Source organism: Thalassophryne amazonica, chromosome 8 (assembly GCF_902500255.1).
Source record: "Thalassophryne amazonica chromosome 8, fThaAma1.1, whole genome shotgun sequence".
Taxonomy (NCBI): Eukaryota; Metazoa; Chordata; class Actinopteri; order Batrachoidiformes; family Batrachoididae; genus Thalassophryne; species Thalassophryne amazonica.
The window spans coordinates 29,294,283-29,307,537 of NC_047110.1; the positions used below are offsets into that span (position 1 = coordinate 29,294,283).

Consider the following 13,255-nt stretch of genomic DNA (forward strand, 5'->3'; position numbering starts at 1 on the left):
GCATGTATATATATATACATGCATATATATACATGCACATATACATACACACACATATATATCAGATATCAGATTGCAACATCTTGATCAGTCGGACCATTCTGGGTCAGTATGCAATGATTGAAATGTATTGTGGAATCCAGATCCAAGTGAAGTCCGGGTCACGACGTGAATCGCATATCTTTTATTTTGAGTCCTCGTCAACCCTTGGCAGATGTCAGAAATCTCTGCTTGCTCTTGTTTTGACAGTGTGGTGAAAAATAGGAGATGAATGAGCTCGAGAAAATGTCAACAAGCACTGGAATAAAGCCTAGGGTCACCAGACTATATTGCACCAATTACGGTTGGCACCTTAAACCCCAGTCACACTGAAAGTGATCAAGGAAATGTATGAGGAGCTGATACTATCAATTTATATTTGTTGTTGTCTGACAAAAGTCCTTGTCAGCTGATTTTTGACAAGTTCATCAGAAAGCTTTGTGCGGGTTCAAAACTTTGAACAGAGATCAGGCGAAGAGCTTTCTCGCTGCCTGCATGTTTGTTTGCAGTTTTGTTCTCTGTTTTTAAATTCATTCTGTGACTATCCAATGGTTCTTTCTGGGCTTCTGATTGGCCAAAAGCTCCAGCACAAGTGGAGGAAGGACTGATGCACTGTCTTGAAGAAAAAGACCGCTTTCTTTCTCAGTGAGAAGGTACGGCAGAGCTGTTTGATGTCCTGGTGCACCAGTAGTGAGGGAATGCGATATCATGCTTTCAGACCGTGGCAAACTCCACTCAAATCTAGCATATGTCTACAAACTGTGAAAATCCTTCTGCTCAGTGCAGCTCTGTGGAAATGTGACATCTGTCCATTAGTGCCCCAACTCCACAGGAGACTGACAAATTTGCCAACAAGCCCTAGAGCCTATTTCACCAAAATCACATACAATCATCACATTATGATTTATTTCTCAGCTTGTACAAGGTCAAAAATGCAAAAGTTTGGATCAGCTAAAAGACAGGGGATGTTGCAGTGTATGTTGGTGTCAACATTGGTTAGTTATGAGTGTTCAAATGTTCCAAAACAGGGCAAGTCCCCAAATTTGGTGACTCTAGGGTTTACGTAACTAATCATTTTGCTCAGTCAGAATGTGATACACCGTTTATCCCCTCAACTGAGGTTTTTTTTTTGTTGTTGTTTTTTGCTAATTAGTTCATTTCCCAAAGCCTCATTTAACAGCCCAATTCGGGCCTATACCTAGCACCCAAACTGGGAAATGTGGAGGCACAAGTTTAGCCCATAGACCAGGAAATAATGTTGAAATCAGTAAGTGGATATTGAATAATTTTTCCATATAGTGTTAATCATATTGGATGACTAACATCACAAACAAATAGAGATTTTTAGACTGTATACCGATAAGTAAGTAGTAAGTAAGTAAGCTTTATTTATAAAGCGCCTTTCACAGACCAGGGTCACAAAGCGCTGCACATGGCATACAAAAATAATCTAAAAACATACAAAAACAATAAAATACAATATTAGGCTAAAAAGCTAACTTAAAGAAATGCGTCTTTAGTTGCCTTCTAAAAGTATCTATACAATCCAGAGAACGAAGGGCACAGGGAAGCTCATTCCAGAGGCTAGACGCCACCGCTTTAAAAGATCTGTCCCCGCGAGTTTTAAAACGGGTCCGAGGAACCATCAACAGGTTCTGATTGGACGACCTGAGGCTCCTGGAGGAAGCATAAGACTGGATCAGGTCCCTGATGTACTCCAGTGCCTGTCCATGCAGAGCTCTAAAAGTCAATACCAGGATTTTGATAAGATACTGTATATACTGGACCAATCACGTGAAGCGGACAAGTGGATTTTTTTTGTTGTTTCTTTCATGTTGCACAATATCGTCTTTTAGGCTTGTGGGTGTAGTTTTACTTAAAATCCATACAGTCTTTACGTTGAGTGATCATATTTGTATTGTTTTTACAGTTGGAGGATTCGTGTCCTGGTGTTGGTGAGGAACAGGCTTCCACGGTGACAGTGGAGCTGAGCAGGGAGTCTCTGGACACCATGCTGGACGGACTTGGACGTATCAGAGACCAGCTGTCTGTGGTTGCAGGAAAATAAGGATTCAAATTGTTCCCATGAGACATTACCATAACTATGTTCAACATTTTAAAACACTGAAGTCAGCAGTCGCTCACAATGAGCCGCGCTGTTCAAGAGCTTCATTTTTGACCATTTCATGCATCATAATTTTTACTTTTTTTTTTTTTGTCAAAATGAGAATGGGTTGTTTTTTTCTTCCCCAGACTGACAATAATTTGCATGATCAGTTACCTGTGAAACAAGTGCCAAATTAGCAAAGGAAATTATGTGCATTGTCAGTTTCTTTAAATAATACAAAGAATGAGATGGTTACATCGTAATGCTGCTAGTCCAGTCCTGACAGAATTATTGGCACAAGTACATCATTTAAAATGTGTACGGAAATAAATACAAATGAACCAGTTCTGGTTATTCAGTCTTTAATAAAATGTTGAAAGTTATTACAAAACCCTAAAACTTTGCTTTAGTATTGTGAAATTAGACATATATAAATTACTGGCAGCCTTTGAATTTATAGTAAATGGAAACTACTACAGCCAGATTTCTTTAGACGAGTTGTGGGATGGACATGTCAATGTTTCCAAGTTACGGAATATGTCTTGGACTTCACTCATTAAAGAAATATAAACAGTATGGTAAATCTGTCTGGAGGAGGTAATTTCCAAAAACAGAATGATTATACAAGTGAGGGAAGCCAACAAGACACCAATGACGACTCTGAAGGTGTTACAGGCTTGTGTGGCTGTGATTGGACAAACTGCAGTGTAAATTTTGTCTGTTGCATCATCAGTCAGTTTCATGGTGGAGTGGAACAGAAGGATTTGGTTTCTTCTGCACCAATAATAATAATAAAAAAGCAAACAAGTACATTGTACATGTACATTTTTTTTTCTTTTTAAGTTTGTAAGATAATGTATTTCATTCCTCCTGGCCACCCAAGGGCAGTGCTTAGCACCTGGACACGTAACTCAAGTTAAATTATTGAAAACTTCATTTATTTCTGAACATACTGAAAGATTTTGTGCCATTAATTCAGAGCAGAGCAGAGCTTGTTTTCCCACATCTGTGTAAATGTTCAAATGAAAATGTTATTTAAATAGTCTTTCACAATATTTTAAATACTAAACATTTACAAATCTCATCTTTAAAATACAAAAAAAGTGTCTAATACAGCTGCCACCCAGTGATGTGAAAGACCTGTTTGTTGGGAAATAATAGAACATTCAGACCGTTTATACAGAAATAAACATAAAACCTTCTGAATATTCAAGAACAAAATGTTTTTTAAAAAAGTTCATGTGTACAGTGCGTAATAAAGTAAGTCCCTTCAGCTGCTCCCTTGTTTGCACTCGGGGTCGCCACAGCAAATCCAATGTGGATCTGCATGTTGAATTGGCACAGGTTTTACGCCGGATGCCCTTCCTGATGCAAACCCTCTGGATTTTTTTTCCCCCAAATTCTTTTCATTAAAAACAAATGAATGTAAGCTACTGAAAATTTTAAAGTATCCTTTAATCTCAATGTAAAAACAAGTCACATAATATCAAAACATTCCAACAAAATCAAATGCATAAGTTCCCAGCCCTTCAACAGAATACAAAAGTCACATAATGAGTGAAAGAGATCAGCTGAGTTCAGATCATTTAAAGTGAGGGTGGTGTGAACACACTGGGCTGTGGATAGTCCAGTCTGTGATGAATTGAAAAACATTCCAGGTCACTTTATCAAAAAGTGAATAAAAATCACAAATTAGCAGATGAATACACGAAAGTATGAGTACAGTATGAGTTCCGTTAAATGAATCATTAATTACCTGATAAGAGTATCACGCATTATGTTCAACCTGCCTGTCACAGGCTGTAATCAACAAGTGAGTGAAAGAGAGTAACAGGAAGGGTAAAGAAACATTTCTGCTGCTTTGAAGGTCCCAATGGGCACAGTGGCCTCCATCATTCATAAATGGAAGTAGTTCAGATCCACCAGGACTCTTCCTAGAGCTGGTGCCCATCTAAACTGAGGGAACAGGGAGAAAGATCATAGTCAGGGAGGTGACCAAGAATCTGATGGTCACTGTCAGAGCTCCAGCATTCCTCTCTAGAGAGAGGAGAACCTTCAGAAGGACAACCATCTCTGCAGCAATCCACCAATCAGGCCTGTGTGGTAGAGTGTCCAGACGGAAGCCACTCCTTTGTAGAAATCACACGGCAGCCCACGTGGAGTTTGCCAAAAAGCACCTGAAGGACTCAGACCATGAGAAACAAAATTCTCTGGTCTGATGAGACAAAGATTGAACTCTTTGGCGTGAATGCCAGGCACCATCCCTACAGTGAAGCATCATGCTGTGGGGATGTTTATCAGCAGCAGGAACTGGGAGACGAGTCAGGATTGCAAAGAGGAATGTGCAAAACTGCCCAGAGATAGGTGCACCAAGCTTGTGACACCATATTCAGGAAGATTTGAGGCTGTAATTGCTGCGAAAGGTGCATCAACAAAGTCTTGGGCAAAGGGTGTGAATAGTTGCATATGTTATTTCTTAGTTTTTTCTATTCTTAATACATTTGCAAAAATGTAAAAAACAACTTTATTTCATGTTGTTATTATGGGGTGTTGCGAGTAGAATTTTGAGGGAAAAAAAATAATTTAATCCATTTCGGAATAAGGCTGTAACAACAAAATGTGGGAAAAGTGAAGTACTGTGAAAACTTTCTGGATGCACTGTATTTGTTTTTTTGTTTGTTTTTTTCAATCCAGGTTGTAATGTTGGTCCTTGAAGGAGTTATTCCACTTTGGCTGGCTCAATGTCTTCTCAGGATGGTGGAAGGACTGTGATCCCGTCCATGTCCAGCTCCACAGTGTGGATGCTGAAGCCTCCCACACCCTAAAACACACCACCTGTATTACTACTGTAACTCGATTAACAGTCGCCAAAACAACTAAACTGTCACAGAACACAGATATATTATCTGTCACTGCTGTGGGTGTCACAGCTGTCCCAGTACTCTGTACTTACCGGTGTATTGTTGAGGACCTGGAGCACGGTTTGGTGCTGGTTTGGCTCTCGCATCAGCAGGTAGAGGAAGCCGCCACCACCAGCTCCAGCCAGGCACTGACCCAGGACCAGTGGCCTTAGGGCCTCCATCAAAACCCGGATTGACGCCGAATCACACCCAGGAGCCATCAGCTTCTTCTGATGCCAAAACCGATCTAGACAGAGTCCTAGTCTAGACAAAGATCCTGGAAGGAGGGAGGGATTGTGCAGTCGGGTACAACAGGTATTTGGACAATGACAATTTTTGGAACTTTGCATTTGTACACCAAACCAATGGATTAAAAATGAAGCCATTAAGATGTTCTTGTAGTATCAGGTTTCATCTTTAATTCAAAGTGCTGAACAAGAATATCACATGAACCATTTAGGAATTATGACCATTTATATATGCTGTCCCTCCATTTTCAGAGAGCAGAAGTAACTGGACAACTGACTGTTGAGGGATTTCATAGTCAGGTGTGGCCTGCTCCCTCATTACTCCATGAGAAATTAAGAAGCTACAACATCTAAGGTTCATTACAAGTGTTAAATTTAATTTGACAGCTCTTCACTGGAACTATGAATGTGAGGCCCAAAGTGGTGGTCTGTGGTTTGTTTGTCATTCCAACCATATCTGTAAAAACCACATACAGAGAAAGAAACTTCTGTTTCTAGGACCAGTTAAGAACGAACACACACACACTGAAGTGCACTTGAGTGCTTAAGTTAAAAAGCTGGGTGAATAAAGACAAATATGTTTATGTAACTTGCCTTTGATCAGCAATCAATGATAAGTGTTGCCCCTTGATCTGGAGCACCACAGAAATTTTATTAGGTCTTCCTCAGACTGAGGTCTACCTCCTCACCAAGTGGAACTGAAATCAGTTAATGTCTTTCTGAGTTATCCTCCAGATAATGGCAATGAAACTGAAAACATACGGTAACCTCCTCAGCAGAGACGTGATCAAAGCAAACTGTGTGCTTTGATCACACCGCGCATCCAACACCCGTGGCGACAGAAAAACCATCAACCCAGTCCCAACTAGATGGATATCCTAAACCAAAGGGACCTGTGAAGTCCTCTAGGGTGTTGATTTTTTTTCCCCTTGTTGCTGCTTTCAGCCCATGCTGATAGAAGTTTAGCTGGTAAGTAATTTCAGGTGATGTTACCAAATCAAAATATCTGTACACATAGGTGTTCCTGTGTTGTACAGAATATGTAAATACTGTATTCCTTTACACATAATTTAACAATATGGGCAAAAAAAAAAAAAGTAGTATTTCAGCTAAAGTTAAAATCATTCTTTTAGTCAGTCATTTATTTTGTTATGTTAGTTTATTTCCAGTGTCAGAACAAATAAAACTATGTCATATTTGTGTTAAAGTTGTGTACAGCCTTTCAAATGGTCTTCTGAGGTTGCTAGTTCCTCTTCCATCAGTTTGTCAACAATAACACAACTACTGGTGTTCAACCACAATTTGGAGTTATGACAGTGTTAAAAATGAGAATTACGCTTTACACCTGTGGGGGTGTTTAGAGCAATGCTTGGGTAGTGTTGCTTTAAACCACTAAGTTATCAAAGTTTTGAGTGACCTTAATTTCAGCCTTCAAGGTCAAATCCAACAACCGATTTTAAAAACCCACATATGATTTCCTATTCATTCTGAATCATAACTATGGATCTATCAAGCACTGTTGAAGCTATTATAAGCTATTATAAGTGATCAAAATCTGTGTCCTTGGTTTTGATCGTCAAGGTAAAATATGATGATGTGTTTTAAAAGCCTACATATGATTTCCTATTTATGTCTGATAGTAACCTTGGCTCTATCTCCTCCAATTCAAGAGTTATAAACTTCTGAATATTTTCTCCATATCCATTTGCACTGTGACACTATTCCTGCTCCATTTGTTTGTATCTCAGTAGGCCTAGTTTGCAGGGTAGAAAATTCAGACTGACCCACTAAATCCTAGGAGAAGGAGGGATATGAAATAAAAACTGGCAGATGACTACGGTGAACAAATCACACCATCTTTAAATGTTGGCAGTAACATGAGGTGTATGGTATGTTTATATTTTGGGTCAAACAAACTGATATGGGCCTTTATTGTGTTTATTAATCATCCCCCTCCCAACTCATATACTTTGCTGCACAGTGAAACCGTCTCAGAAGACTGTAGCCTCTTGCTACCAGATACTATAAACTTTGCCGCTAACCTTGCCCACTCTTGAGGTCAACTGTTAATTACTTTTCCAGTTGACAGAGACTGTAATTCGACCTCCCCCTGAGGTCGGGGTAAGTACAAGTGTCATGTCTATAGGTGTCAGAAAAGGGTGATTGATGGGGAGTAACATATACACTGGAGACAGTCCCTGCCGTAGGGGATCAAGGACAGAACAGTTTTCCCCATATGCCCATACATTTAGCTTAACTCTATTACAGAGCAAGTAACTAGGAGTTGGGAGATCTGTCCCCCCCCCCCAAGAAATGGGCACGTAAATAGGAGTTGGAAGCAATATCCAGCAAGTAAGTGCGAACTTGATACATTACTTATTATTTACACCCCAACTCCTGTTTACTTGCACTGCCAAAAATGAGACCACGCCTGACCACACCTCACTACAATTCAGTGATACAATACTCCACCCAACTATTAACCACACCCTACTATTTGTACACCATTATTAACCACACCCTACTATTGTACACCCAACTCTTATTTAGTCTTCTGAAGGTTACAGACCCAATTCCTCATTACTTTGCTGGGACGTGCTAGGCAAATGTGGTAGAATACCAGGCATCTTTATGAAGGCAAGTAAGTAGGACCTGGGAGCAAGAGACTAGTCAAAAAAAATTTTGCCTGGGAGGAATAGGATTCGTCTCTTGTGTATCCTTCTGTATTGCATTGATTATGCTGTTAGTCCTCCTACAGGGAGCAATCTTACCATCAGAACAGGCTCTGGCACATTCCTCCGAGTTGGCCACCAACTGATGGGCATTTTGGACCATGCATGGCAGACGGCTGTACCAACTACGCACCACATCCTAAAGACGGCAGCAGCACTGTCATCACCCTCATCATCAGGAAAAGCTTAGTGTATAAATGCACAGGTGTGGATGGGCTACTGGACGTGTTTTCACAAAATAAAAAAAACTATTAAGTCTGTCATGTTGTATGGGACAATTAAAACGGACTGGGACTCAGTATCAGCAAATAATCACCTTCCTACTATAACTTGGATTGGGATCGATATGAAAAAAAACTCTGATCTGGAAAACCCTAAAACAAAAACAAAACACCATTCAGCTAGAAACTAAATTAATTAGAAAGATTTACTTAACACATTTTCTTCAACATTCAATGTTTTAAATGGGACACACTAAATATTTTCACTGAATATGGTATTTACATTCTTCCTTGATGTCTGTTGGGATAACACACTACAAGTACATGGAAGAACAAAGACAAAATCGATGTACTCTGCTGAATATTTTCTGCCAGACTAAAGAACATTATCAAAACTGACCTGTACCAAGTTGCGTGCCAGGCGGGTCTTGCCAGTATAAACCAGTATGAGGTGCTGTTCCAGTGAAACGAGGAAGTTCTGTGGAGGACTAAGAGGTTCTACTTCTACATGCAGGGGCAGATATGGTTTGGCCCGTCCAACCTTGATTCCACCCACCAGACCTCCGACCTGATCCTGCCAGCCTCCACCTGCAAAAGAAAGAACATTCAAACACAGCCCCTTTACTTCTGCTTCTCCTTCTGTCTTTATCCAGTGTCTAAATCTTGTCTCCATCCAAAAAAAACTTTAAGGTAGTGGCAGCAGATATTCTGCAACCAGTGACTGCCAACGGGCCAACATCTGGCCACAGCAGACCCCTCCCTATGTGACGTGTTAAAACTTAAACTGAAAGACACACGAAGAGCAATAACAGACCTGTGGTGAGGATCTGTTCCAGGTACAGGACTGCATGGATGAGGGAGTCAGTGTCATAGCTTTGGCCAGTACATCTGTAGACTGCAGCCAGCAGTGCCCCCGCCAGGATACTACTGGTACCTGTAAGACAACTTGTGATCAACCTCCAGAACTTTGGCATCATTACTTTTTTCATGGCCTCCTAATAACCTTTCTCATCACCTACAGCAACATTCAACTTCAATGAGGACAATTAGAACGTTCTACATCTAAATGAACAGATTTTATTTGATTTGATTTTTGACTGTATTAACGAAGTCAGACGTTCACACCAGTAATGTGACTGAGGAACACAGACGACAAATGGACGGCATTCCTATAGCGCTTTTCCATCTGAAGCAGATGCTCAAAGCGATTTACAATGATGACTCAAATTCACCCATGCACATACACTCGCACAGATGTCAGTGTGCTGCCATGCAAGGCGCTCAACTGCACACTGGGAGCAGCTCAGGGCTTAAGGACATTACCCTGAGTGACTTTCTAGTCTGACAGCGATTTGAACCAAGTGCTCAAGCCCACTGTCTTAACCTCTATGCCAGCAACAATGTGGCTGTGGAGCAAAACAAAAAGGGGTCATTCCACAACAAATCACCCAATAATGGAGGGATTCTAAACCCCACTTCCTCACAGTTTCATGACATTCTTATGATATGGTGGTATTGACCCTCAAAAAGCAAAACGTGAAATTTCGGGTCAATTGGATGAAGGGTTTCCAAGATAAGGGGTATTGTTTGTTGTAAATTTTGTGAAAAATGGCGTGCCCACCAAATGGCCATAACTCATGAACCAATTGTCTGGACAATCTGGACAAACACAATATCTTTGGAAAGGGGGGAACACAGGGAACCCAATTCCAACATGAGGCCAAACATTTGGATCAAGTTTGGGGTGATGACCTTTTGACTTATATTTGAAATTAAAGTATACAAGTATAACACTGTACAGGCAGTATGTATTCTATTGACTTCTACTTTACTGATGTTGACATTCTAAATTTAATTTGATATTGCTTAGAAATAAAAAAAAATAAGAATATATTGTTTATCTTTTTAAATGTAGGAAACTTACTGAGGTATAATATCACTGATCGCTGGCCCAGTGTAATTTGATCCGTGATGTCAATTTCAAGGTCAAAATACGAGGTCTGTTAGAGAAGTATCCAACCTTTTTATTTTTTTCAAAAACTATATGGATTTGAATCATGTGCGCTTGCATCAGACAAGCTTGAACCTTCGTGCGCATGCGTGAGTTTTTTCACGCCTATCAGTTGCTTCATTCGCCTGTGGGCAGGCTTTGAGTGACCACTGGTCCACCCCCCTCGTCGGATTTTTATTGTTTAGGAATGGCGGAGCGACTGCCGCTTTGTTCCATGAAAAGTTTTTCAGAAACTCTGCCAGACAGCCAGATGGAAACCATTTGGAAGATTCAGATGGCTTTCGGTGAAGATTCTATCGGTATCACACGGATTAAGGACCATTAAAACTGGATTAAAAACGGCCCACGGCGGCGGAGGGCGCACCGCGCCCTGGGCGGCCATCGACAGGCTGGTACGAGCAGATCATTTCCAAATTTAAGGCTCTGTTGATGCAGGACGTCGTGTGACTAGCAGAGAAGTTTCAGAAGAGGTCGGGATCAGCACTTTATCGGCACATTCCACTGTTGTAATGAAAGACGTGCAGACGGATTCGCGCGTCGGGAGGCAGCTGCTCATGGTGCTGGACAAACAACACCTCCGTGTTGGAAGTCTCATAGGACAAGTTGGAACATGTCCAGCTGTTAAACAATTTCTCGGATACTCACTCGACTGAAAAGCCACCGAAAGCCATCTGAATCTTACGAATGGTTTCCAACACGGAGGTGTTCTTTTGTTGAGCGCGTCGGCTCCATGCCGACCTGCAAAATCCTCCGCACGTCTTTCATTACAAAATCTCCTGTAACAGTGGAATGTGCCGCAAAAGTGCTATGTCCAGCTCTCTTGCCATTTCTGTGGTAGTCACACGATGTCCCGGATCAACACAGCATTCAGTTTAGAAATGATCTGGTCGTTCAAGCCTATCGATGGCCGCTCGGTGCGCCGCTCGCCCTCCGCCGCTGTGGGCCGTCTTTAAAAAGGTTTTAACACTCCTTAATCCATGTGACGCAGACAGAAATCACCAAAATCCATCTGAATCTTTCGAATGGTTTCCAACTTGGCTGTCTCTAACAGTTTCTGAAAAAAAAAAAAAAAAATCATGGAGTAAAGCGGCAGTCTCTCAGCCATTTCCCTGACAATAAAAATACGACGAGGGGGGTGGAGCAGTGCTCACTCAAAGCCTGCCCACAGGTGAATGACGCAACCAACAGGTGTAAAAAAACTCATGCATGCCACGAAGGTTCAAGCTTGTCTGACGCAAGCGCACATGATTCAAATCCATATAGTTTTTGAAAAAAATAAAAAGGTCGGATAGTTTTCTCACAGACCTCCTATAAGTCAAAAGGCCATCATCCCAAAAATTTAAAATTTGGATTCCCTGTGTTCTCCCCTTTTCAAAGTTTTTCAGATTGGACAAGTAGTTCAGTTATGGCCATTCACAATTTGGCAGCCACAGCAATTTTTGCTAAATGTACCTTAAACACATGCACACAGATCAGATATAGTTTCTCACCCAGTCCAGATCCTGTGGGGAGCTCTGACCAGCTGTGGAGTTCCAGACCTCCACCCCATTGTTCCATCAGTTGATTCTCCAGAGGATTTTGGGAGGAGAGAGACACCAAACCGCTGCTCACACACACAGCCTTCAACAAGGCTCCTGAAGCGCACAAGCATACAGTCAACCTGAATTAATAGCATTCGTGTTGTGTAATTAGGCAACACACATACCTGGTGCATGTGGTTGACAGTAGTCCTTCAGGTCATCCAGATTTTCACAGAGTGTCTTTGTGGAAATGCCACCATCCCGCCCTCCACTGCGGCAAACCAGCAGGAGGTGGGGCTCTCTGATGCGACGGGCCTTGGCTCCAACGGGACGCTTCCCATCCACCTTTACCGCAATGTTGGTCACAGAGCCGCCATGCTCGAAGGCGATTGGTGGAGTGTCACTCCAGCCACCTGAAACAGATAATGGTTTAGTAGTGGGATAACATGTTGGAAAATTAATTCCAGCAATCTTATGTTAGTACACACTTCTCAAAAAAGGCAGTAAGTAAGAAAGTAAGATAAAAAGATTTTGGTCGGGAGCGAAATCTGTCTAAGTGGGCCAACAAACTAAATCCTGCACATGGGACACTGCTGACCAACAGAACTAGTAAAAGTGGACTCACCTGCCAAGTCCAGTCTGACTGGACACTCCACTTCCTGCCACTCATCCATGGGTGGGAGCTGCCCCTGGCCAATGAAGATAAACCTCTTTGATAACATCACAGCCTGCCGTAACAGCACCTGACCAGCACCCTCGTAGTGTCGTGCTGCCCGAACTAGCAGGTCTGGCCTGTAGAGATCAGTTACAGTTCATTAGGATATAGCCTCTGTGCAGTCATGAGAACTTCTGTGCTGGCATTGTCATGTTGGTGGGCAAGAAGTCTGGATTCAATCGATCAGTGCACAATCACACCTATCACAATTAGACTGCTAAGCACAAGCACACATGCTTTCCTCTCAGACTTAAGATAGTGAGGCTAAGGAAGAATGTATGCAAAAATGATTGTCATCAATATAAAGGATTCATACAGTGTGGTAACCCACTGCTGTTTCTTTCCCAACAAGCCGACATCAGATGCACACACCAGATGATGAAGTCAGAATGTAAGTATGTCATGTCATTGCAATATGAAACCAAACTAACTGCACTAAACATATACAATCAAGACCCTTGGATCAGACCTTATTCTGGACTTTCATGTGTGAAAATGCCTATTTATAAATATATCTAGGTTTATTGTACAAAGATTTAAGTGACACTCACACTAGGCACTCTGGATTGCATCACATTTGACCACCAAAGTCTAGTTTGTCTGGCTAACGTGACTGCTCTTGGCCATGGCCAGGGACAGTGTGGTGGTGTGTGCCTGGCCTGACTTGCAGAGGTGGTCTGGGGCACGGTCCAACTGAACTTGGCTGCAATCATATGTACTATGATCACAAACAAAGCCAGAGCTCTGATGTCACATCAAAGT

The 13,255-nt window shown here is 41.6% G+C and overlaps 1 protein-coding gene across 1 annotated transcript in view; it reads right to left on the bottom strand.

Annotated features, from left to right (window-relative positions):
- Nucleotides 1-4,880: 4,880 nt before the first annotated feature.
- Nucleotides 4,881-13,255, bottom strand: part of LOC117515385 (L-fucose kinase) — a 72,962-nt gene continuing 64,587 nt past the window's right edge. Inside the window, exons 16-23 of the mRNA XM_034175916.1 lie at nucleotides 12,404-12,570; nucleotides 11,964-12,191; nucleotides 11,749-11,892; nucleotides 9,062-9,181; nucleotides 8,648-8,835; nucleotides 8,066-8,165; nucleotides 5,100-5,323; nucleotides 4,881-4,967 (exon numbers count right to left, since the gene is read on the bottom strand). Coding sequence (XP_034031807.1) covers nucleotides 4,896-4,967; nucleotides 5,100-5,323; nucleotides 8,066-8,165; nucleotides 8,648-8,835; nucleotides 9,062-9,181; nucleotides 11,749-11,892; nucleotides 11,964-12,191; nucleotides 12,404-12,570 — 1,243 coding nt within the window. The 3' untranslated portion in view covers nucleotides 4,881-4,895. The remainder of the gene's footprint in view (nucleotides 4,968-5,099; nucleotides 5,324-8,065; nucleotides 8,166-8,647; nucleotides 8,836-9,061; nucleotides 9,182-11,748; nucleotides 11,893-11,963; nucleotides 12,192-12,403; nucleotides 12,571-13,255) is intronic.